The sequence below is a fragment of the Pelophylax lessonae genome, assembly GCF_965119305.1.
Source record: "Pelophylax lessonae genome assembly, chromosome: 1".
Lineage (NCBI taxonomy): Eukaryota > Metazoa > Chordata > Amphibia > Anura > Ranidae > Pelophylax > Pelophylax lessonae.
The window spans coordinates 516101359-516127953 of NC_138768.1; the positions used below are offsets into that span (position 1 = coordinate 516101359).

The 26595-nt window shown below is 44.5% G+C and overlaps 1 protein-coding gene across 1 annotated transcript; it reads left to right on the forward strand.

Moving 5' to 3' along the window:
• The first annotated feature begins 1225 nt into the window (after window positions 1-1225).
• On the forward strand, window positions 1226-25936 carry NDUFS7 (NADH:ubiquinone oxidoreductase core subunit S7). The gene is made up of 8 exons (XM_082243359.1): window positions 1226-1331; window positions 1495-1531; window positions 1617-1685; window positions 7883-8000; window positions 10845-11024; window positions 15400-15446; window positions 23764-23852; window positions 25811-25936. The coding sequence occupies exons 1-8, from the start codon at window positions 1316-1318 to the stop codon at window positions 25906-25908; spliced, it is 654 nt and encodes a 217-aa protein (XP_082099485.1). The 5' UTR covers window positions 1226-1315; the 3' UTR covers window positions 25909-25936.
• The last annotated feature ends 659 nt before the right edge of the window (window positions 25937-26595 follow it).

The following is a 26595-nucleotide window of genomic DNA, read 5'->3' on the forward strand; positions in this document are numbered from 1 at the left end:
AAACCACACATGTGAGGTATCACCGCGATCGCCAGAGCGTGAGCAATAATTTGAAAAAAAGAGCTACACTCTACCTCTAAACTGGTAACCGTTACAACATTTTAAATCGTTGCCTATTGAGATTTCTATTGACCGTAGTTTGTCACCATCCCACGGGTGTGCGCAATTTTAAACTGTAACATGTTGGGGATCTATTTACTCGGCGTGACATCATCTTTCACAATATAGAAAAAAATGGGCTAACTTTACTGTTTAGTTTTTTTTAAATGCAGTGAAAGTTGATTTTTTTGTAATTTTTCCATAAAAATGGCGTTTTAAAGACCGCTGCGCAAATACCGCGTGACAAAAAATATTGCAATGACCGACATTTTATTCTCCAGAGTCTTTGCTAAAAAAATATATATATATAATGTTTGGGGGTTCTAAGTAGTTTTCTAGGAAAAAATACTGATTTTAACTTGTAAACAAAAAGTGTCCGAAATAGGCCTGGGGCTTAAGTGGTTAAAGCGGTGTTCCAGCCTCCCCCTCCCAAAATTAAAAGTCAGCAGCTACACATAGTGTAGCTGCTGACTTTTCATATTAAGACACTTACCTGTCCTAGAGTCCAGCGATGTTGGCACCACAGCCGATGTTTCCATCGGCCGTCGGGTGCTGCCGGCGCCATCGCCAGTGAGGGAACCCGACAGTGAAGCCTTATGGCTTCACGGGTGGGTCTCTAATGCGCATGCGCGAAGCGTGCTGCGCATTTGGATTGGCTCGGCGGCAGGGGAAGGAGGAGGGGGCCAAACCCCCGAGGGACAACGCCATGGCGCCGTCTCCCGGAGGTGAGAAACGGGTACCCGTTCCCCACTCCCCCCTGAAATGAGCCAAACGTGGCACGGGAGGGCGGGGGGGAGAAAGCAAATGAGCGGAAGTTCCACTTCTGGGTGGAACTCTGCTTTAAGTGGTTAATGTTAATATTAGTCTCACTATACATCAGAAAGAGGGACATTGAGAAAAGAGAGCCAGAGATGTTTGGTTGTTAAAGATGGGCAGTTTGAAGTTATGGATTTCGGCTACACACATTATACAACTAAAAGATCGGATTTCTCCTGGAATTTATACAGAATACTAGCAGGAACTACTAAGCTGACTACTAAGCAAGACTCCTCAGTGTTTCGGCGTGAGCACCAGGCCAGTAGTGGAAGTACAACACGCCACCGGAAATGAGTGAAAGTATGCGGAACCCAGGCTTTGTAGTAGTTTGTCCGGCGGAATATTTAGTTGGCGCACAGTTTCCGGAAGCGCTCAGGGGACGTCCTGTGACTGTCATAAGATGGCGGCGTTGACAGGTGAGAAGGTTATGTGATTGTTGTGTTTGGCTTATGAAGGACATTGGTGCTGTGTGTATTAATGGACAGTATGATGATGAGTGTTGCTCAGCGTCTTGTTACTCGTCGCTTGTCTGGTGTTATGATAAAGTATGAAGGTGACAAAGTTTTCTATGTGTTCCAGCTCCCCGGCTGTCTCTGCTCTGTGCACAGACCTTACGGTGAGTATTATGCTTGGATATTTCTCATGTATGTTCTCTGGAGGTGTGCACACTAACGTTCTACTTCTCTATCCATCTCATACAGACCAGCCTGCCTGGCAGCTCTTCATACTCGGGTCTGGCAACCAGCAGCAGACAATGAAAACAGCATCAGGTGACTACTGCATCTGTTTTTATATATATATATATATATAGTAACTGATATTTATTTTTGGGCAGACCTATATTACCTTTTAGGCTGGGTTCACACTGGTGCGATGCGGGAAGCACAGCGATTCCTGTGCAGGTTCCTGCATCTGACTCGCAGGCATTTCAAACTGCCCTTTGCGAACCGATGGGGGTGTCCATATAAAGTTAATGACACCCCCAAATTGTTTCACAGATCGCAGTTCATGTTTATTGGGACATATTGGCTGCATGAATACCGATGCTGTGTCCAAATATGATGTTCATGCGGGTGCATGGCCCTGAACTCACCCTGGGTGCTTTTGGGACCGTGTACCCACAGTAATGTCGTATTGGGACACAGCAGCTGTATTGATGTTGCCCCCAAGTCCCAATAGACACACAACCCCTGTACATCCCTGTGATAGTGAGGTCCGGTTCACACTTATGCGATGCGGGAAGGCTGCAAATTCGCAGCCTGTTCCCGCATCGCACACGCACCCCCGGCAGTTCACACTGCCATATGCGATACGCTGGGGGTGTCAATGTAATCTTAACGACACCCCCAGTTTGATCGCATATCGCAGTGCGATCTTGCAGTTCGCACAGGATCGGATCGCACAAGTGTGAACCGCTGTGCGATCCGATCCTGATGCGGCTGCAAAAAAAGGGTCCTGTGCGTGTTTGCGGGTGCGGTGCGAATTTAGCCATACAAAGTGTATGGCTAAACTCGCACAGCCGATCGCATGTAATGAAGGAGCAGTGCGCTCCGACATTACATGCGAACCCCGCACTCGCATAAGTGTGAACCGGGGCTGAAGCACAGCCCTGCATGGGGCACAGATGTAATTGCTCTGTGTGAACAATGCCTAATAAAGCATATATGTTCCTTTTTTAAAAATGCTCCTTCCAATTTGAGGTATCTTTTATACAATAATGACAATTGTTACCTCATATCCTCATGTGATCCGATTCCAGTGTGGGCCAAAAAAAAGGGTCCTGCACCATTTTGGTGCAAATGTGATTTCAGCCATACAAAATGTATGGCTGAATTTGCATTGCACAGACATCGCTTGTAATCTGCACAGCAATGCAGTGCGAATCGCATGCGAGGTCTGGCATTGACCCGTTGTAAACCTAGCCATAAAGCTGCGTACACATAGGGTGATTACATTTTATGCCCTGTGTTTTACGTCACAGGGATGTAAAGGCGTTGCATGCGTTTCCCCCCCCCCTGCAGTCCCATTCATGTTTATTGGGACATAATGGCTGCATGAATACCGATGCTGTGTCCCAATATGATGTTCAAGCGGGTGCATGGCCCTGAACTCACCCTGGGTGCATTTGGGACCGTGTACCCACAGTAATGTTGTATTGGGACACAGCAGCTGTATTGATGTTGCCCCCAAGTCCCAATAGACACACAACCCCTGTACATCCCTGTGATAGTGAAGCACGGCCCTGCATGGGCATATATGTTCCTTTTTAAAAATGCTCCTTCCAATTTGAGATATCTTTTTATATAATAATGACAATTGTTACCGCATATCCTCCTCCCTTTCTTTTATTTTGTACCCCCATAAATTTTGACTTTCAAAAAATAAAAAATATTCAAACTAAAAATGCTTCTTCACGTGACACCAGATACTCCCCACTACACCAATCTTCTGCCACTGCAGTCATTAAGGAAATTCCAGATTTAACTGCAGTAACCACTTGCCGTTCGCCCCATAGCAGTTTTACTGCTACAGGGCGGCAGCTGTGCGTCGGATCACACGTGTGTGTGTGTGTGTGTGTGTATATATATATATATATATATATATATCATACATACATGATTCTGCCTGCAGGGGGCGTGCATGCACCGGCTGCGGGCCACTTCTGCTGTGATAATTCACAGCAGAAGCAGATCTGCAGGTGCTGTGTGCTTGATGTCCTCCGGCACCTTCCGTTCGTCTGTAAACTACACAGAATAGGGATCTTTAAACAAGGCAGATTCCTGTTCTGATAGGGGGGCGTGAGGAGGGATGGATTCTGTGGGGGACTAGAATCAGTTACTTCCCCTAGTACAAGCAGCACATGTAGTAAACAAATACTGGCTAGGCACACAGTTAACCCCTTGATCGCCCTAGATGTAAACCCACTCCCAGCCAGTGTCATTAGTACAGTGACAGTGCTTTTTTTTAGCACTGTATTACTAGTGTCACTGGTTCCTGCAAAGTGTCAGAATGTCTGCTGCAATATCCTAGTTCCACTCTTAAGTCGCTGATCGCCACCATTACTAGTATAAATAAATAAAAATATCCCAACGTTTGCGTAAACCAATCAATATATGCTTATTGGGATTTTTTTTTACCAAAAACATGTAGAATAATACATATTGGCCAAAAGGAATTAAGAAATCTGGTTTAAAAAGAAAAAAAAAAAAATATTGTATGTTTTATAGCAGAAAGTAAAAAATATGTATCATTTCTCAAAATTGTCGTATTTTGTTTATAGCACAAAAAATCAACACAGTGGTGAACAAATGTCACAATAGAGAGCTCTTTTTGAGGGGAAAAAATTTCATAAAATTTTTATTTGGGTACAATGTCGCACGACTGCGCAATCTTTTGTTTAACGCAGTGCCGTATTGCAAAAAAATGGCCTGGTTATGAAGGGGGGCGGGTTAATCTTCTGGAGGTCAAGTGGTTAAAGCAGCACTAAACCCATCAGTTTAAAATGGAACTAAAGTCTCTAATTTATTAACCTGTGAACAGAAGACAGGCTATTTATTGCAGAAGAGACATGCAATGTCTTTCCTGCAATAAAATAAACTTGCCTGCGCTACCGGTCAAAAGTTTTGGAAAACCCCAATATTTCCACTTTTCATTGCAATTTTAAACCATTCAAGTCCAGTTGCTAAGCTATAATGGTACAAAGGTAAGAAGGTAAACTGCTAGAGGTGAAAAAAAATAAAGTCGAGGTTATCAAAAACTGATGAAATGTACTTTTTCAGAGTTGTTATACAAAAAGGCCTTTTCAGGGAAGAAGTACATTTTTTAGTAGCATTTGCAAGGGGAATATTTAATTTAAGAATTGAAATCCCAGATTTTCTGCAGCAATGTTAGTAAGCCTCAAAAGATTATGCTAATAATTTCTACAGGACTTATGGTACTTACAATCTACACTGCCATTATACAAGGCCTGTATAAAAGCAGTGTTGAAACAGACTGTGTTAAGATGGCAAAGCAAGAAAGAGGCTTGTCTGGGTCATGAAGCACTGCCAGTGGACTACTGAAGACTGAAAGAAGGTTTTATGGATCCATTAATCAAAATCTGAGCTCTTTAGTTCATCATGCAGGGTTTTTGTATGCTGTCGAGTAGGTAAAAGGATGGTTCCTTGATGTGTAATGCCAACTTTCAAACATGGAGGAGGAATCGTGATGGTCTGTGGCTCTTCTGCTGGATCCATAGTTGGCGACTTGCACAGAGCAAGTGGCACTCTAAACCAAGACTACTAGCACAGCATTTTTCAGCTTCATGTGATACTCTGGAATACACCTTGTTGATTAGGGGTTCATCCTGCAGCAAGATAATGACTGAAAACATACCTCCAGGCTGTGTCGTGACTACCTTGAGAAGAGAACAAGGCAGTAGGCTTCAAATCATGGAATGGCCAGCAAAGTCTTCAGTTGTTTGGGATGAACTTGGCAGACAGATGAAAGCAAAGCGGCCTACGAGTTCAAAACAGTTGTGGGAACCTCTGCAACAAGTGTCGGGAAGAGCTTCTCGAACAATTTTTGATTTCCATTGTAGACAGAATGCCACAAGTGTGTTTGGCTTTTATATCTGAAAACAGTGGCTACTTTGAGTCAAAAATATGGATTACATTTTGTTAAAATGATTCCATGATTTATTTTTTATGTTCAATTGTTTTTGTTCTATGCTTTATTTTTAAGAGTACGTTGAGACAATACACTGCCTACCTTTCAATAAAAACTGGAAAAATTGGGATGTTCTAAAACTTTACAGCTAGTGTACCTGCTCACGGTGTTCTTTACAATGTGCATGTTGGTTAACATTTTGGCACAGGTCTTGTGTGTCGGGATGACTAAACTCCTCCTGCACATGCAAAGGAGTGACATCATTCTGTGCTGGCTGATTAGCTGCTTCATGCCCGCGCTATAGCCAAAAGACAGCTACAGTGTGGACCATAATTGCTAGGAGGGTGTCCATTTTATGTCGTCCCGTATGAGCTGCCTGCGCGTGACTCGCTCTGTGATCAGGTCCTGGCCCCTTACCACGTAATTGGGGGTCAGCGGTCACGTGATGTAAACAGCAGCTGGTGATCAGCTTTTTTTTTTTTCTCCTCACACTATCAGCGTGAGAAGAAAAAAAGTCACATCAGTCCCGAAGAGGAAAATCAACTGTGCCTATTGCCCATCAGTGCCCCCCACCAGTGCCGCCTTTATTGGGGCCCATCGGCGCACATCAATGAAGGAGAAAAATTGCCTATTTGCTAAATTTTATAACAAATTGTCTTTTCATTGTTGTTTTTTTTTTTTTTTTTTTGTTCGCAAAAAAAAAAATAAAAAAACCCCTAGTAGTGATTAACACAAAAAGAAAGCTCTATTTGTTTGAAAAAAAAATGATAATTTTAATTTGGGTACAGCAATTGTTATTCAAAGTGCGACAGCACTGAAAGCTGAGATTTGGCCTGGGCAGTAAGGGGGTTTAAGTGCCCAGAAGGCAAGTGGTCACAGCCCAATACCCGGAAGAAACCAATTAGAAGATGCCAGAGAGGAACTTTGGACCATTAAAGGAGAGGTAAGCATTGCTGACTTTAGGTTCCACTTTACCTGTTGCAGGGATGAGCTCAGGCATGTTTGGATCCTAGTCCAAACCCAGCTCAGCTATCCCACTAGTTAGCTGTCCCCTGCATAAAGCCAGTCATAAGCGGCCGAGACATTCTCCACCCCAAACATGGCTGAATTTATAACCGCTTCCCAAAACAGTTGCATTGAAGGCATGCCATGAATAACTGTCAGTTGCTTGTGCTCTCAACCAAACACAAACTAAACAGGCACAGATGTCCTTTTTAAGGGGAATATGTATTTTAAGAATTTTGATCAGCAAAATACTTTTAGTAATTAAAGAACAAAAAAAACACTAAGCAGAATGCAAGATCTTGTAATGTGGTGTGTAGGTCTAGTTTATCAAAAAGAGGGAGAAAAGCATGAAGTCTGATTGCTTTGGGCATCATCTTTTACTTTTGTTCCACTTTATATCAGCCAACCATTTTCTCTTACGTCCTCCGACAGTCGCCGCCTCCTCTGTCATCACTGTTGGGTATTGACTTCCGCTCCGCAGGAGTAGCTAGGCATAAAGACTTAGTCAAAAGAACAAAGGCATTTGCATATACACACCCATGGGGGCTGTCCCATCTGGTCAATACCCCCCTGCAGTGACCACTCCCAACTCAAGTTTTAATCTGCCTAGCGTCAGGAGTAGTTGGGCTTCCCTGTGCTGGGGCTACAGAGGATAGTTTGACATGGACCTCTATGTGGGCTCACAAGCATATTTGTCATGAAGAATCGATTGGGAACATTGCTGTTCTGAATAAACTCTGTTCAGGAGATCACTATAAATCTAATTAGATTGTGTGCAGTGGCATTTGTAAAGTGTCCTAGTTTAAAGTTGAACTCCAGGCTTTTATAAAACATTGTTATGTATGCATAGAAGGTCATAACAAGTGTTTTTATATGCAGATAATGTAAGTACCTGCATTTGTCTTGATGTGAGCTTCTTGCAGTTCCTTGTACAGTAGAAGTCCGAGAGGGAGAGATGGGGGCAGCACTATGAGCCAATCAAGCATGCGGCATTCACGTTTTGAACGTAGAGAGCAGTGGAATGGATTTGTCAGTGTGCTGCTGCTCCTTTATTGCTGAGTTCCATACACTGGGGTGGGAAAAAATTTGGGTCACCAACTTGTCTCTGTCTGCCAGACCAATCATTTTAGATCTGGGTAGACAGAAATGCACATCCTATTGCAGGTAAAATAGCTCCAATAAATGCAATTCAGCTGTGTATTTGAATATTTGCCTTGGTTTCATTTTTAACTTGACAATTTTTTTTAGGATTTTTTTTTTTCCATACTTTTTTTTTATTGGGTGATTATATAAATTATTTTCTTGTCTGTTACAGCACTTCATTGGTGAGACAGCAAAGCAGCGCTGTCCCTGCAACAAAATCATCAGTACCAAGTGGCAGAGGGGAATATATTGTAACCAAACTTGATGATCTGGTGAACTGGGCTCGAAGGGTAGTATTGTGTGTGTGTGTGTGTTGGGGGTTTTTTGTTTTTTTTTTCTCTCTCTGAGGCTTAAAGGAGCAGCAGGGAAGTGAAGAGAAGGAGTTTGTGCAGCTGATGAGGGGAGATTAGAGCAAGCCTGTTACTTCTCTTTGCCTTTATAGTTTGCTTTAAAGTACAAGTGTAGGCAGACAGCAAAACACACTTTAAAACTACACTATGTGAAATTTCTTACCTAGCAAAAAAATTATAATTTATATTGAGGCTTTTTTTTGTCTTTAACTCGGGACACCATAGCCATAGGTACAACAAGAAAAGTAGAACAAGCGCTCTGGTTTGGGCGCGGTGGGATAGTGGCAATACTAAACATACATGTAGGAAGAGGATAAAAAGTTGGAGCAATAAGAATGGACTATAAAAAATTGGGGCTAGATGACAACATATATAGTTTTGTAAAAGTCCAATAAAAATCCAAGTCCAATGGGGGAAATGGTAAATGTCAATAGATGGAAAATGCTGCTAAAGGGCTAGCTCCGAGACACAGATGAAGCCGATGCTGTGAATACATGTACATAAAGAAAAACAGAGCGCCTCTAAGTGCAGCAGTTTATTGTAAAGGAAATCGCAGAAGACAATTAACAACTCACTAGATGTAGAAGTAAACGGGCTTGTAGGTGCCAGTGACGGAGATGGTAGCAGTCACAGCGGTCCCATAGGGTGAGACTCCCAAGTCCCGATCACGTCAGGTGGGCGGACACCACGCTGGGAATCCTCCGGGTTCCGGGTAGGGATGATCACCGTAGGACCTCGCTGGAACGCAGCGCATGCTGCGTGGCGTCACTGGGGCTGGTGGATGATACGACGCGTTTCAGAGCTCGCGCACGGCTCTTAGTGGGCATGCGCGCTCTTTTTTCAAGTGTGGGATGAAGTCAAGCCTGTTTACTTCTACATCTAGTGAGTTGTTAATTGTCTTCTGTGATTTCCTTTACAATAAACTGCTGCACTTAGAGGCGCTCTGTTTTTCTTATAGCCATAGGTACTGACTACGTTTCTCCACTGCTGCCAAAGTAATAAACTTTGAAAAAGGCTGTGATAAAGAACAGCAGTTCACTATTAAGGTTGTCGCTCTGCTCTCCCCTCCAGTTAGCCAACACTGTGCAATGCAGCAAAGTCCGAATGGCTTACTGTTCTGCACTTTCCTTTTTGCACTGTAAATGTTGATATACAGGCTGTTACGGGAGTTGGGTGTAAAAACAGTTGTTCTACCTGTCTACGCTTTACGTGGTAAAACTATAGGTTTTCAATGTTGGGACTGTGAAATTTACTGGGTAATCAACAGCCAGGAAGAGTGTATATGATGAACATAAAATTGTTCTTTTCACATGTTCATTGGAGACACCCTATTTATAATTGAACTGCAACCAAAACCTATTTTATTATACCTTTTGGCTAATGCAGAAGTGCAGATTCCTGGTTGAAATATTTTGCTGTCTGTAGCCCAGATAATATTGCTTCACTTGCTGTCCCAGTGACTGCTGCCACTTGGAAAGAGATTTTGGGGAGTCTCCTTGCATTGGGAAAGGTGTCGCAGACAACATTAAAAGACTTCTAACCCCTCTCCACCCAAAAAAAGCAAAAGTATTTATGTCCCTGTCGGGGGGGGGGGGGATTCCAAATAAAATATTGGTACACAAGACAACTGGCAAGCAGAGAAGACTTGCTTGCATGGCTTAACCACTTAAGGACCGCCCCACATATATTTACTGTAGCAGGGTGGCCCTTAAGTGCAAAATAACGTACCTGTACGTGATTTTGTAAAGGGCTCTAGGGCGCACGCACGCGCCGCCGGAGCCACGCTCCCTCTGTGATTGGGCATAGCTGTGTCCAATCAGCGGGTCCAGTGATTGCGATTTGCTGCCAACCACCCGCGATCGTTCAGTAGAATGACAGAACGGCCTTTCTGTCAGACAGGAAAATGGCTCTTGTGTTCTCCCTCCCTCTCTCCCCCTCTCCCCTGCCAGTGTTTATACAGTAACAGTGCATATTTTTGGCACTGATCACTGTATTGGTGTTAGTGTCAGATTTGCCCACCGCAATGTCGCATTCCTGCTAAAAATCGGTAACCTTACCAATAAAGTTCATAAATCTATCCCATAGTTTGTAAACGCTATAACTTTTGCTTAAACCGATCAATATACGCTTTTTGAGATTTTTTTTTTTTTTTTTTTTTTTTTACCAAAAATATGTAGCAGAATACAAACTGACTTAGAAATTTGTGTGTGGGGGTTTTTTTTATTTCAAATTTTCTCAGTCTTCTGTTTATCGTGCAAAAAATAACCGCAGAGGTGATCAAATGCCACCAAAAAGCTCTACTTGTGGGGGAAAAAAGGACATCCAATTTTTTTCTGTGTACAACGTTGCACGACAATTGTCCGGTAAAGCAATGCAGTGCCGTATTGCAAAAAAATGGCTTGGTCTTTAAGGGGGTAAAACCTCCAAAAACAAGTTTTAGTTGGAGTTGCATTTTAAAGTTATTAAAATATCAAAACCGATTTTTCAGGCTGCCTGCATTAATTAAAAGCTGCATTTTGTCAACTATAGAGGTCACCCTCTGGACTTGACAGGACCTTTCATTTCTCTCTCCTTTCTGCTCAGTGTCCTGAAAGTGGGAGAAACCGAGGTACTGATCATGTTTGGGGAGAAGTGGGTTAGGCAAAGAGAATTTTGTCATTTTTACAAATATACACCTGTTACACTCTTCTTTACAAACGTTGTAGCAGATATAATGGTGAAAAGCAATGTGGATGAACATCTAATGTAATGCTTTCTGTTTTGTATGTTTTTTTTCCTCTGTAGAGTTCCCTATGGCCCATGACCTTTGGGTTGGCATGCTGTGCTGTAGAAATGATGCACATGGCTGCTCCACGTTATGACATGGACAGGTTTGGAGTGGTTTTTCGTGCTAGTCCAAGGCAAGCTGATGTTATGATTGTGGCTGGAACGCTTACAAATAAAATGGCTCCTGCATTAAGAAAGGTGATAATACTGTCTCTGTAGACCAAGCTGTGTTTTCAAGTATGTTGGTGTATGCTATGATCAAGTTTTTAGATGGTACTGGACAATTGGCTAAATAGCTTGGCTATAGATGAGATTATTTTATGTCTCTGGGATGTATGCTCTCATGTCTAGGGTATGTGGGAGGGACAGTATATGGGTTTTTTGTAGATGGGACGTTATGATTTATTCCTTACGTATTGCAGTGTTCAGGAACTTCAAACTTTATACATGGTATAGACTGATCAACCATAACATTTATGACCACCCACTTAGTATTTAATAGGTCTCCCTTTTTCAACCAAAACAGACCTGACCCATCAAGGCATGGAAGCCACTAGACCTCCTGAAGGTATGCTGCGGTATGTGGCACCAAGCCATCATTAGCAGATCCTTCAAGTCCTTTTAGGTTGCAAGTTGAGGTCTCTACGGTTCGGACTTCTAGCACATCCCACAGATGCTTGATTGTATTGAGCTCTGTAGAATTTGGAGGTGTTGGAGTCAACACCACAGACTTGTTTTCTTCAAACCATTCTTGAACCAATTTTTTTTTTTTTTTTTTGTGTGGCATTGCGCTTCATTCTGCTGAAAGAGGCCACTGCCATCAGGAAATAGCGTTTTCATGAAGGTGTGTACTTGTCCACTTGCAATTTTTATGTGATACGTTGCAAAGTACCATTCACGTAAATGGCAGGACCCAAGGTTTCCCACACTGCCTCTCTCGGCTTGCTTTCTTCGCATACTGCATCTTTTTGCCATATCTTCCCCAGGTAAGTGACACACACGCACCCGGCCATCCACATGATGTAAAAGGAAATGTGAATCCTTGGACCAGGCCACTGTCTTCCATTGCTTTGTGGTCCAGTTCAGATGCTTGATGGGGACACAGGTCAGCATGGGCACCCTGACCCAGTCCCACATTAAACTGCAATGCCAATTTTTTTTCTGCTTTCAAAACCACTTCCTGGGCAATATGTTTTCTTGCTGCCTAATATGTCCCACTGGCTTTCAGAGGCAAATCTAACGAAATGTTGTTCCCATGACTCGTTTGTGGCTGATCGATGCATAGCAGATAAGCGTAAGCTGCTTCCAACTGTTAAAATACAAATCTGCTGCTTATTTGCAATAACCTGTTTTAAAATTTAAGGTAAACCGCGCTGATATTCCCCCACAGTAACTAAATTTGAATATAATAAATACACTGATGATAAATAATACATTTATAATCCTAGAAATGAAGGTCCCAATGTGATGGATAAATAAAATCTCCAATCCTTAAGTGTTCAATATCCAGATTCATTCACTAAATTGCTCTCCCAATGTTCCACACCATGCATGTACTCACCAGAGAGCCATGACTCATTCATCTTAAGCAGACTGCTCGTGTATGTGTATTTAGCTTCCTGAAAGGAGTCTGTCAAAATTGAAACGCTTAGGAACATTATACTGGAATCTCACTTCCGGTAATGCAACTTCCGGTTGGTGGTACGCACGTCAGCTTGGTTGGTCAGAGCAGCGACGTTCAGGATTGTACGTGCCTATTGGACATACTAAGTGCCGGTAAAAGGGCACTATAGAATGTGAGTGTGTTGGGACGCTCATTCTTAAAGCGTCCTGCAAAGTATAGTCTTGCGATGCATACTAGCACATTATGTGAAACTTACCTGCAAATCCCTCCACCGATGCATTGTTACCCCTGGAGGCCACATCTATCTTCACCCATCTTCCTTCCGGGTCCATAGACTCTGGCTGTGCGACGTCACTCCTGCGCATGCAAAAAATAAAAAAAACCCAGTGGTGATTAAATATCACCAAAAGAAAGCTCTATCTAAAAAAAAAAAAAAAAAAAAAAAAGATGTTGTTTGGGTACAGTGTTGCATGGCTATGCAATTGTCATTCAAAATGTGACAGTGCTTACAGCTGAAAATTGGCCTGGGCAGGAAGGGGGTAAAAGTGCCCAGTAGGCAAGTGGTTAATGTTTTTTTTTTTTTTTTTTTAGCATGATAAACTGGCTTGCGCGATGATGGCTTTTATACTTTGGATTTAATTTCAAATGCCCCTACATGAGTCAGCTAGAACATCTTTGCTTATAGGCCATCGCAGCAGTGGTATAGAGGAGTATTTTTAATAAAAGCGCTTATCGACCCTTTTCAGCCCAGAGTGGACTCCCATCTGATCCCTGCTGAGCAGACGAATGACAGGTCCGTGTTCGCTATGCAGACCAGACACGGACACAGCCCACTGTTCTCTATGGGGCGGTCTGATGGAAACCAACCGCCTGTCCATTTCCATTCCACTGTGAGCCGATTTCTCCCCCCTGTCTTTTTTTTAGCGGACCGGATCGGATGCTGGCAGGTGTCAATGGATACATGTCCGCTGACATCCAGTGCTCCACAGAAAACAATGGATGGTCTGATCGGGTTTGCCTAAAAACTGACAGGCAGATCCTATTGGACCGTCAGTGTTAAAGAAGCCTTGGATATGAATCGTGGAGCTGTGGTGAGTACATGCATGGTGTGGAACATTGGGAAAGCACATTTTGTTTAATTTCAAATCCATTATAGAGTCAAAAAGATTAGAATTGTGTCAATGTCCCAATATTTATGGACCTGAGTGTATCTATCAGCTGTGGAAGCTGCAGAGCTCTGAGGAAAGCGGCTAGGCCTGCATCCCTTTAGACATGTTCCTATTGGGAGTATCTCACCAAAAATGAAATTTTTGTTGCAGGGGATGCCAGAAATCTTACTTGTATCTTAGGCAGACTTCTGAAAAAATTGGTGAGCCAATCACACATGCAGGAAATGGTGATACTGGGGAGTGGTCAGTACACATTCTGTGCACAGAACAGCTTCAGGTAGCCATATTGTATTTTCAGAAAATTACAACAGCTGCAGATTGAAAAGGAAAGGTAATTTTTATTCACATTCAATTACAATATGATTTGTGTCGCAATTGTATACGCTATATTGTTCTTTAATTTTATATATTTTTTTTTCCCCCACGAAAGTGGAGTTACCCTTTTAAGGATTGAAGAAATTCTAATTTATTCATCACACTGGGACTTTATTTCTATGCCTAAAAATGTGTTAATGATCACAGTGTGTTTTTTTTATTATATTAAAATGTAGTTACCGTGGGGGAATATCAGCGTGGTTCACCTTAATATACATGTCATTTGAGTGGTGTAGGTACAGCACAAACTTTTACCTGAATAACATTTATTGGGATATTTTTATTTTTTGTCAAATAGCACCGGTGGTAGTTTTTTTTTTTTATCATCTAGTTTATATACATACTCCACTGGATAAATTGTAGCCAATGACACTTCTAGATGAAGGTAGAAAGGGATAGTCTTGCCTGATAACTGATGTTCCAGAAAGTTTATAGGGTGGCTTTGGTTTCCTGCCCATTCTATTCTATTGGCTATTAGTGTCTTACAAAAACTTGTACCTAAAGTGGTCATATCAAAAAAGATCCTACCTTCCACCATGCATATCCTGCACCTTTAAGTTATAAAAAGGTAACGGAAGGCAAGAAACTGTAGTAGAGGGGGGGGGGGGGGGGGAGACTAATCCTGCTATGCTGTTCTGGTAGCCTAGAACTACTGGTATGATTTATGATATGCACAATGCTAAACTAGGATATAATGTTGTCAGAATTGCTTTTTTGTATTGTACTAGCAAGGCAGCAAAATAAAGGGAATGTGATGTACCTAGGCTTGAGCCTTACTGAAGTTGTAGTGGGTGAATATGACTTAGTGGTCCTATATTTACTCTTGCAGTGCTCCGGTTTGCTCTAAATTTTAAAATTAAATCATGGCAAAGGAGACATTATGGATAATTAGTTCCTCATTATATATTAAAGGATAAGTCCAGGCAAAACCTAACTAACGCTAAACCTGCTGTGTGCCACATTGTAATTCTAAACTTTATCTAACTCTGTATAGCAAAAATCACTGTACTTGCCTATTCTGCAGCCGATCCGGTCCCATACTGCGCTGTCAGTGGCGGCTTAAGTTTGGAGGCGGGTGTAGGAGAGGCACTCGACAACGGAAGCCTCATAGTAAGTCTATAGGTGACGTCGCTTCCCATTCATTTCACAGCTGTTGTCTGGTCCTCTACTTCATACAGCTGCTGCCGATGGAGACCAGACCAGATCTGTGTAGAATAGGTAAATACAGCGATTTTTGCCTTACAGGGTTAGATAGATTAGGTTTAGAATGTGGCACAGAGCAGGTTTAGCGTTAGTTAGGTTTTGCCCGGACTTGTCGTTTTAAGTGTATATCTGTTATGTTTGTATAGATTGTTGACAAAGTTGGTTTTCAGATTGTAAGATGTGTGTTTTCTATTGTCCACAGGTTTATGATCAGATGCCTGAGCCACGTTATGTAGTGTCCATGGGCAGGTAGATTTTCCTCACTATTTTTTTTTTTTCTCTCAGCCCTTTGTATTTTACTGTACTCCTAATGTTCTGGAACTTCTTCTCTGTCTTATGTTCCGGACTGTCTCTGCGGAATCTGCTTTCTTGTCATTTCATTTCATGAAATCATTTCTTGACCTGTCATTTTCTGTTGATAACAGCTCAGCTCTAGACGCTTATTGTCTGTTGCAGTAAAGAGATTCACATGGTTCCCCCATCAACAGACAGCGCTGACAGGGGGAATCTCTCCTGCCGAGACATTGTATTCTCCCAGCGGGGCGGGAGCTGCTAAGAGAAGACCGTGATTGTGATCATCAGAAGTAATATCAGACAGGCTGGTTGTACCCAAGCTGATTGATCTGGGTACATTCAGTCTGCCATTACATGGTTCAAATCTCGGCGGGTTCAGCAGGAACAGTCTATAGCAGGCCTTAATGGTGTCAGCCCTGGTCGGTTCTCTTGATGCTAACCGCTTATTGTTTGTATAGGAATCAAAGCTATTTCTAATCCTTAAATAACACCGGTGACAAGGCAGATCCAAACTTCTGACACGATTAGCAGATCTTTTTCTCTTACGTCCTCCGACAGTCACCGCCATCTTCATATTCGTCACAATGGGGTATTAGACTTTGCTCCGAAGGAGTAGCTAGGCAACAGAATATGTTAACATTAAAGCTTTTAACATATCCCACCCCCAGGGGGTGGTCCCCTCAGTCAATACCCTCCTACTTCCTGCATCCATATCTCAGTTTCAATGTCTAGCTTGTCAGGAGTAGCTGGATCTCTCTATGCTGGGGGTTTTTTGCCTCAGCCTTTCTCTTCTTTTTGATTTTTTGTTTGAGTTTTTTCTCTCTCTTTACTTGCTGTTTTTTTTTGTCAGCATTAGTTAGTTCTTCTGATGAAGATGATTCGTGCGGTCTGGGTCTCGGGCTGATCCCCCTGGTCGCAGGTCGTGGGTCAGTGGCTTCCCAGCCTGCCTTCGAAGCGTTCAGCCAGGTAACGCTCCTGGCACAGTGAACGACCCATCCCTGTTCGGTGCAGGGATGATTGGTGAGGTGGCTACCTCACTGGACGCTGTGCGGTTTCTTAACCCCGATTTTGTGCGTCCTGGATGCGACTCTCCCTGCCTCATGTGCAGCGGCTTATTCGCCTGTGCGGGTTCCCCACGCCATTAAGAGGTAAGTGTATCTATGTGGGGACCTGTCTGTCGGGGGGGTGTCAGTCTGGGACTGTGTAACCTGCCTCTGTTCACACTGTTTGGCTCCCTATCGCTCTGGCTGCAGGGGGGGGCTGTGTGGCACTGTCTGTGTCAGCCTGTGTAAGGTGTGAAGGGCTGTGTGCTGTGGGGCATGTTTTTGTCATGTTTTGGGCACAATACAGCGATCGCTGCGGCGATCCGCCATGTTTTTTACATGTGTGGTGTTATATGCATCACAGTAGTGGGGGAGCAGCGGTAACGGCGCCATTTTGAGTGCGCTCGCTCCAGCCGCATGTTTTCACTGCGGGCGGCCATTTTCTTGTAGCCTTCCATAGGCTTTAATAGAGCGCCCTGATTTCATCACTTCCTCTTTCCTGGGTGCAGCGATCAAGGCAGCAGCAGCAGGGGTCTCTTCAGGTTTTATCCTTCTGTTCTTCCTATATCCATTGCCTGTGTTCAGTTTTGTCCAAGTGGGGGTCTCATTGTGCTTGTGTGTGTGTGTACGGTGGGCTGCGCTCGCCGCGCTTGTTAAAGGGGCAGTTAACCCTTTATTCTCCGGCATAATTTTTTGGGGCAATGGATTCTCAGGAAGGCAAATTTCCTGCCACCTTGGTGGGAAGCCAGGGGACTGCTGTTTCCCCCCCAGGGGGGGATTTAGCCGAAGTGGTGGCTAACCTTGCTGCTCAGGTGCAGATGCTGGTGGCTGCTCAATCCACTAAAAGACCCAGAGTTTCTGTTTCCTCTGATTCTGAGAGTGATGGTGATGGGGCTGCTATGGCTGGGGTCTCCTTATCGGGGTCCCGTTCCTCCCTGGATCTCGTGGGGTCCGAGGTGGAGGCTGAGGTTGAGGGGGTTGATAATTCTCCCCCTGGCTCGCCTGAAGAGCTTGCAATCATGGATGAATTGGTTGCTTCTATAAAACAAACGCTGCGTTTGCAGGATGAACTGTGTCCTCCTGCTGCCCTGGCGGCTTATGGGACGCAGAAAAGACGCAAGACATCGCAGGTCTTTCCCTGCACTGATGATTTTCAGCGCGCTGTTAAGGAACAATGGCGCAATTTACGCAAGCCTTTTGCTGTGCCAAGTAGGTTCAGGCTGCGTTATCCTTTCACGCCTGCCACTGATGAACGGTGGTGTGTGCCACCCCCTGTGGATCACGCGATTGCGGTTTTGAATAAATCCACTGTGATTCCTGCAGAGGATACTCCGGTGTTCCGAGATGCCACGGATAGGAGAATGGAGTCTCTTGCCCGTCATACTTATTCTGTTACGGGTTCGATGCTGAAAGCTCTGTTTGCCTCTCTTATGGCAGCCCAGGCTGTCGCAAGTTGGACGCAGGTGCTTAGGCGCGTCTTAGTGGCTGATTCGGCCTCATCGGCGACATTGGATATGGTGGATCAAATCCATCAGGGTGTCATGTATCTGTGTGATGCGGACTTGGATTTAGTGCCGTTGGCTGCACGTGTACAAAGCGTGGCGGTGTTGTCTCGCCGCCTGGTTTGGTTAAAGTGTTGGTCTGTGGACCAATCTTCGCGCAAGACCTTAGCCAATCTGCCTTATGATGGATCTCGCCTTTTTGGGGAATCCTTGGATACGTTGATAAAGGGGATCACGGGCTGTAAGGGCACTCTCTTGCCCCACTTCCCCAAGGCTAAGGGGGCTCCTGGTAAGAAGCATACTAATTTTCGGCCTCCTCAGGGGTCCTTTCGTGCCTTTCGGTCGCACTACAAGGGCAAACCGTTCAAGGGTCAAGGCTCCCAAAAGAAGCCCTGGTCTGCTAAACAGAAGTCCGGTCAGTCCGGACCCACTGCCCATCACAATGCGGCCTGAAGGGGCGCCCTCACCCAGTTCTGGGGTGGGGGGACGCTTGCTCGGTTTTCTTCAACCCTGGCTGGCCCGCGTGCGGGACCGGTGGGTTCAGGAAATCGTTCGATCTGGCTACAAGATCGAGTTTCTCTCTCGGCCGGAGAGCAGATTGTTTCCCTCAAATCTTCAACTGTCTCCGGAGCGTTTGCGGGATCTGCACCTAGCAGTGCGGGACCTGAGGGCTCAGGGAGTGGTGGTTCCGGTGCCTCATCGGGACAGATTTCGGGGGTTTTATTCAAATCTGTTCACCGTGCCCAGGAAGGAGGGCAAGGTTTGTCCAATTCTGGACTTGAAGGCTCTGAACTGCTTTGTGCGGGTTCGCAAGTTCCGCATGGAATCCCTGCGGTCGGTGGTGGCTGCCCTGGTTCCGGGGGAAATCATGGCCTCCATCGATTTGAAGGATGCGTACCTTCACATCCCGATTTTCGAGGGTCGAGGGTCACCAGAGTTACCTTTGATTCGCCATTGCGGAGGATCATTACCAATTTGTGGCGTTACCTTTTGGTCTCGCCTCGAATCCACGGGTTTTCACCAAGGTGCTTGCACCCGTTCTGGCTTTGCTGAGAGCCCAGGGCATCTCTGTCCTGGGGTATCTGGATGACATTCTGGTTCGGTCTGCGACCAGCCAGGGTCTGGAAAAGGACCTGTCCGTCACGATGCAAACTCTGCAGGAGTTTGGTTGGACGATAAATTTTCCAAATTCGACGCTGATCCTGGACTCGGTCCAGGCGAAGGTCTTCCTGCCGGAAAACAAACTCAGGACTCTTCAGGAGGAAGTCAGGTCCCTCAGGGACGTTCCGCACTCGTCTCTGCGGACGAGCGTGAGATGTCTGGGATTGATGGTCTCGGCCTTCGAGGCGATTCCCTTCGCCCAGTTTCACACGCGGGGTCTCCAAGCGGAGATCCTGTCCAGGTGGGACGGGCGACCTCAATCTCTGGATCTTCAGATCTCGTTGAGCCATCGCACCAGAAGGGATCTTCTGTGGTGGCTCCAGTCCCCGATGGTATCGGGGGGCAAGTCCTTTCGTCCTATCTCATGGACAGTGATCACCACGGATGCCAGCCTGTCGGGCTGGGGTGGTGTTCTGGGCGTTCTGTCCGCCCTGGGAACTTGGTCGGAGGGGGAGTCCTCCCTTCCGATCAACATTCTGGAATTGCGTGCGATAAATCTCTGCCTTCGTCGCTGGACGGACAGGCTGCAGGGCTGTCCGGTTCGGGTGCAGATGGACAATGCCACGGCGGTGGCCTACATCTACCACCAAGGGGGCACCAGGAGTGCCCGAGCGGCTCGGGAAGTGGCCGACATTCTGTCTTGGGCCGAGACTCATGTCCCGGCGATAACGGCAGTTCACATTCCGGAAGTGGAGAACTGGCAGGCGGACTATCTGAGTCGCCAGACCCTGGGTCAGGGGGAATGGTCTCTCCACCCAGCTGTCTTCCAGGTGTTGTGCGCGAAGTGGGGTCTTCCAGATGTGGACCTGTTCGCGTCTCGTCTGAACAACAAGGTGAGAAGGTTCGTGGCAAGGACGCGCGACCCTCGGGCAGACGCGTCAGACGCGTTGGTGGTCCCGTGGCATCGGTACAGACTGATGTATGCGTTTCCACCGATTCAAATGCTGTACAGGTTCCTTCGCAGGTTGCACTCGGAAAACAGCACGGTGATTCTTGTGGCGCCGGACTGGCCTCGCCGGTCCTGGTACGCAGACCTCGTGAATCTGGCGGTCGACGCCCCATGGCGTCTACCTCTTCGAGAAGATCTCCTGTCTCAAGGGCCGATATTCCATCCTGCTTTACAGTCGCTGGCTTTGACGGCCTGGCTGTTGAGACCGAGGTCCTGAAGGCTAGGGGTCTCTCCCCTGAGGTCATTCGCACTTTGATCAACGCGAGGAAGCCTTCCTCAGGGAAGGTCTATTACCGTACTTGGAAGGCCTATTTTGCCTGGTGTGAGTCCAGGGGGTTTTCACCTCGCACGTACTCGGTTTCTCGAGTGTTGTCCTTCCTTCAAACGGGTGTCGACCAGCGTTTGGCGCTGGCTACGATCAAGGGTCAGGTGTCTGCGCTGGCCGTTCTTTTTCAACGTCCTGTGGCTTCTAACTCCTTGGTTGGCACCTTTGTTCAAGGGGTGCGGCATCTGGTCCCTCCTAGGAGGGAACCTCTGCCTCCTTGGGACTTGAATCTCGTTCTATCTGTGTTACAACGTGCTCCTTTTTGAACAGATCAGGGAGATCTCGTTGTCTATGTTGTCCAAAAAGGTCACCTTTTTGGTGGTGATCACTTCGGCTCGCAGAGTGTCGGAGCTGGCGGCTTTGTCCTGCAAGTCTCCGTATCTGGTCATTCACTTGGATAAGGTGGTCTGGCGACCTAATCCTTCTTTTCTTCCCAAAGCGAGTTTCGGAATTTCATCTCAATTAAGATATTGTCTTGCCTGAACATCCGAAGGAGGTGAGGTTGCACTCTTTGGATGTTGTTCGGGCGATAAGGGTTTACCTTAAATCGACTGAGTCTTTTCGCAAGACGGATTCTTTGTTTGTTCTTTCGGAAGGGCATGGCGGCGTCGGCTTCTACCATCGCCAAATGGATCAGACAGACCATTGAACAGGCATATGCTTTGCAGGGAAAAGTTCCCCCTATGCCTGTGAAGGCGCACTCTACTAGATCTCTGAGTACGTCTTGGGCCTGTCGTCATGGGGCTTCTGTGGCCCAGGTGTGTAAGGCGGCGACCTGGTCGACCGTACACACTTTCACAAAATTCTAGTGGATGTTCAGGCATCGGCAGATGCTTCCTTTGGCCGCAAGGTTCTTAGTGCGGCAGTTCCTTAGGGTCCCTTGTTTTGGACCCCTGGCGTTTTGGGATATGTTTTTTTATCCCTGGGTTATTTGCTTTTCCTGGGTTGTTGCTCCTGTTGAGCAAGTTTTTTTCATGTTGCCCAGCTGGTTTCCATCCTTTGGTAAGGTTCCTTTCTTTGATGTGGAGACTGCGTTGCCTTACGGCGCGGCTGCGTTTCCCACCCCTCATGTTTGCACTGCTTTGGGACGTCCCCATTGTGACGAATATGAAGATGGCGGCGACTGTCGGGAGGACGTAAGAGAAAATTTAATTTTTGTAAAATCTTACCTGTAAAATTCCTTTCTCTGAGTCCTCCGACAGTCGCCGCCCCCGCCCCTCTTTTGGGGTTTGGTTGTATACTCTACTGCTATTCCACTGAAACTGAGATATGGATGCAGGAAGTAGGAGGGTATTGACTGAGGGGACCACCCCCTGGGGGTGGGATATGTTAAAAGCTTTAATGTTAACATATTCTGTTGCCTAGCTACTCCTTCGGAGCAAAGTCTAATACCCCATTGTGACGAATATGAAGATGGCGGCGACTGTCGGAGGACTCAGAGAAAGGAATTTTACAGGTAAGATTTTACAAAAATTCCCTTATTTCCACATATCGAACAAATCTAACAAAATGCCTATAATGGTGTATTTAACAGAGCAAAAAAAAAAATCACGAGTTTATATACATTGTAAAGGGCAAAAGGAAGAAAATGGGGGCGGAATTTGGGGTTTATATACACTTCAATGTAACAGACAATTTACATTTATTAATTGCAGCATGGTAAAAAGTATGTTTTACCATGGGTTACTGCAATGTTGCACCAAAGTGCGTGCATTGTGGTGCCATTAGTTCTGATTGCTGTATGAGGGAATTCACCCACACTGCAGCACAGCAGAATGATCTAGTGATCTATTGTTGGCTGGCATTGCATTCCTTTTTATACAGGCTGGTATGAGAGGGAGGATACAGCGGTAGTACAAGGGCGAGCAGAAGGGCCCCTTGAGGAAGTAGCTTCCTAAAAGGAAGTTGTTCCTGTTGTATGTATGTCTTTACTAGTTTCATTACCATATTTATGGTTGTCACCTAATCTCTAAAATTGTAAATGGGTTAATTTAAATGCGTGTCTAAATACAAAAGTTGAACACCATTGCTTTGATTAAATTCATGTTGACTGAGTGCTCTCTTCTTCTTATTATTATTGCCCTGTTTGTCTAAACCGCTGTATGTACAATGCTGTGGGATATTTTGCATTAACAGTAGAACATAGGACTTTGCATACGTGGTCATATCAGGATCCTCTAGTTGTTGCTGCTCACATCTCCTGCAGAAATGAACATGTTCTCCTGGATGGATGCTGAGTCTGCTCTCCTTCACACAACCATTAGTGCAGACTGTCTGCTTTTTTTAAGATATCCTTGTATCAATTATTCAGCTGTGATTTCCATTTCTAAGGAAGTTTTGGATATAGGAGAGGCCAAGCAGTTCACTATTTTTTTTTTTTTTTGTTTACACCCATATCATGGTTGCACCTACGCGTATATAACTTGAAATTAAGAAATAAACAGAGGGCACACAGGCCTCATGCATTATCCTCCATAAAATGTTTTTTTGAATAACAGTTATACTCACAAATGTGCTCTTGAATACAGCATAATTTCTATCTGTCATGCGAAACCGTGGATGAAAAACTATTACTGTTATGCTGTATTCAAGAGCACGTTTGTGAGTATAATACTGTTTTTATTTATTAAAGCATTTTTTGAGTATAATGCACTAGGCCTGTGCGTCTTCTTCTTTCTTCTTCGTGCATCTACACATCCCAGTCTTATGAGGGCAGCATGTATCCAGATTTGCCAGGACAAGAGCCTAGATAGACACGACTTTTGAGCGCAAGAGATATGTGTTGTGTATGCTGACACATAAATTAGTATGAGTAATTTTGTATTTAAAGTACAATTTTTAACCAGAAAAATACTACTAGTCTTCCCTGTGAGCCCCCTGCCATCTTGAGTGTGGGCATCCAAAGCCCACTTGTTGCTGCTTCCAGGATACAAAGGATAGGATAGAAAGTGCGTCGCACAAATATCGCAATACTCCAGGGGGAGGATGCCCATTGGCTCCTGGGATTGATGAAGCTCCTATCCCAGGAGTCAATGACTCGCCGCGGCGAGGAACAGCGTAAGCAGAGCGTTGCCCGGCAATTTTAGGATACACATATTGCTAGGGGGAAAAATAAATAATTGCCCAATTATTAATTGTGAATGCAGGGGCGAAAAGTTTAAAATGTGGGTGGAACTCCACTTTAAGTGTAATAGGAACTTTGGTTATTCTTTGAATATTTGGTAATCTGAAATTCAGGGATCTATGCAAACTGTATATAAAATATAATTGAATCACCGTGTGTCTCCCACAGCTGTGCCAATGGCGGAGGCTACTATCATTATTCATATTCGGTGGTCAGAGGCTGTGACAGAATTGTTCCTGTTGATATCTATGTTCCAGGTGACTATATCCCTTTTTTTTTCCTCTGGACCTTAGGACAAATACCCATTTGTTTGATATTTATAAAAAAGCTTTCTGCTTGGATATTCTTTGACCCACATAGAGGAGTCCATGATGTCAGTGTGGTCATGTTAATCGCATTTACCTAGCTTGTTTTCAAGTAGAGAAATATGATTAGAGCTGTGTTCACATAAGCACAACTAGCTATGCACCGCTTAAAAAAAAAAAAAAAAAAAAATAGGGTTGTCAGCATTTTGCCGATAGGGAAAAGAAAACCAAGTGCAGATAATGGCAAGCTGCATCACATTGCCCTCAGTAGAAAAATGGCATGTTAATTAAATATTTAAAAAAGAAAACAGTCTAATTCGGTTTTCAGGCAAGTTCATCCTGAATTTTATGTTTCGGCACCGGAATTTTCATTTTGGTGCACCACCCTTGAAGATTGCCAATTAGTATTATTAGTAAGGTACATTTTTTTTTTTTTTTTTTTTTTTTTTTTTTTTTTTTTTTTTTTATATCCTCCACCCTCTCCCACCTGCCATATAGACAAATGATGAAGGGTGGGATCCCCTCTTTCTGGGACGACATACAACGTCTCAGCACACGTTCTCGCTGTTTCTCCGGGACACGACGCAACCCTGATCTCAGTAAAGAGCCGATGACTGGTTTTTACCCATGTGATCAGCTGTGTCCAGTCAAAGCCGATCACATGTAAACAGGGAGGTGCCATTTATGTGCTGTCCTCGCTTCACACTGACAGTAAGTGAGAGGAGAGCTGATTAGCGGTATCTCCTCACAGGATAGACCTGTACAGATAATCAGGGCACTGATTATCAGTGCAGCCCAACAGTGCCCTCACTTAGAGCTCCACATACAGTATTGAAAATCACTTTTACTTCACACAATTTAAGACTGTTATAATTTATAGCGCCTAATATAACTGTTGTGAATTTGCTTTAAATTGGGCCAATTCAAACATATTCATGTACAATTTTTTGTTGTTTTGTCTTTTAAAAATACTGCAAGTGCAGAAAAACAACTGTTGATCTGCCAGAAATTCAGATTGCTCTTAATCTCCCATTGAAGCTTATGAGGCAATGCCTCTGCTGCATTTAAATTTCAGCCTTTATTGTCCTGCCCATTTTTTTCCCTTCTGGTCTACAGAACACTGTCCTATCTCCTCATCTCCATAAGTAGGTGGGGCTCTTGCAGAATAGAGAACTCGTGGCTTTCAGTGTTGCTTAGGCCACTTTCACACAGGCTGGATCTGGTTTTGCTCAGCAGTGGATCTTTTCACTGATCCCCTGCTGAGCTAAGTGGCTGGGTGACAGGTCTGTGTTCACTCCGCTTATGCAAAACGAACACAAGACACAGCCCTCTTTGCTCTATGGGCAGCTGGACTGCCGTCTGATCTATTCAGATGGCAAGGAACGGATTCTCAGTTTTTTTTTTTTTTTGCTGGGTCGGATGGCGGTAGCTGGGCGTAAAAGGAAACCAATTCTTTTTACATCTGACTGCACATGGGGGGGGGGGGGGTACGCCTTAAAAAATATACACGTGGACCCAATCAGATTGCCTGTGTGAAAGGGGTCTTAGGATTTCAGTGCAGCAAAGAGTAGTCAGCTGAAAAAGATTAGGACCTTACCCGGTCTCTGGCAGGGTCAGGAGGTATTTTTCTGTGCGTGTACAGTGTTTTTTAAAAGGCAAAACCTGGGTAAATGATGTACTGAATGTTTGTTTTTGATTTTTCCCTTTGCTTAAACATACATTTTTACTCTGCCTTTTTATTGAATATCTGTTGGGTAGCAATTTCTTTTCTGCTGAGGAAGATACACCATTATGTACACAAAAATGATAGCACATTACCCCTAGCTTACCTGCTTTGGTAGATATGATTATTATTAGGAGCCTGTTTAAATCTTCTGACTGCTTACCACCTTCATGTGTTGTCTCTCTAGGCTGCCCACCCACCGCTGAGGCTCTCTTGTATGGTATCTTACAACTCCAAAAGAAGATTAAAAGAGAAAAGAAAATCCGACTCTGGTATCGAAAATAAGTGGTGGCTTTTTTTTTTAAAGTTTAAATTAGAAGTAAAGGTGGTTCAGATGTTTTTTCTTGATGCAGTGGCATAATCCCATTCTTACTTCTACCATAAAGCAATGTTTGCTCTGAAATATCTTTATTATGATCGAACCTAAATCACTGGCTTGTGTTGTAACATGCATTTATTAAAGCATTGAAGCGGTTATACACTGTAGTGTTTTTCCATTTCTTTCATTGCTTACATTCCTTGTAGTATATTTGTACACCTGCACTGATTCACATGCTATAATAGGAACCGAGAGGCACCACAGGTGTGGGGGGGGGGGGGACTTAAAACACCTGTTTCTCTGTGTCACTAGTATAACCTTTCTGCAAGTGCTTTATACCCCAAGCGTTGGGGTTTTGTTTTCTCATTTGCTCTACTTTACCATCTGTTAAAAAGAGCAGTGTCTTTCCAAAGTTTGGGATGCATGCCACTGGTAGTACCCGTAGTGTGGGTGGAACATTGCCTCAGGAGTTTAAATCCCATAGATATGAACACTTTTGTTCTACAGTTTAAAACAGCTTCTTACCTCTGGTATTTAACAGCTGTACCTGTGGCAGAACATTCCCACCCAAAGGTTATTGCACAGTTTTCACTCTAAAATTGCTAGATTCCTACTGGCTTTAAAATTACCCTTTTTAGAGGCTCAAGGCGAAG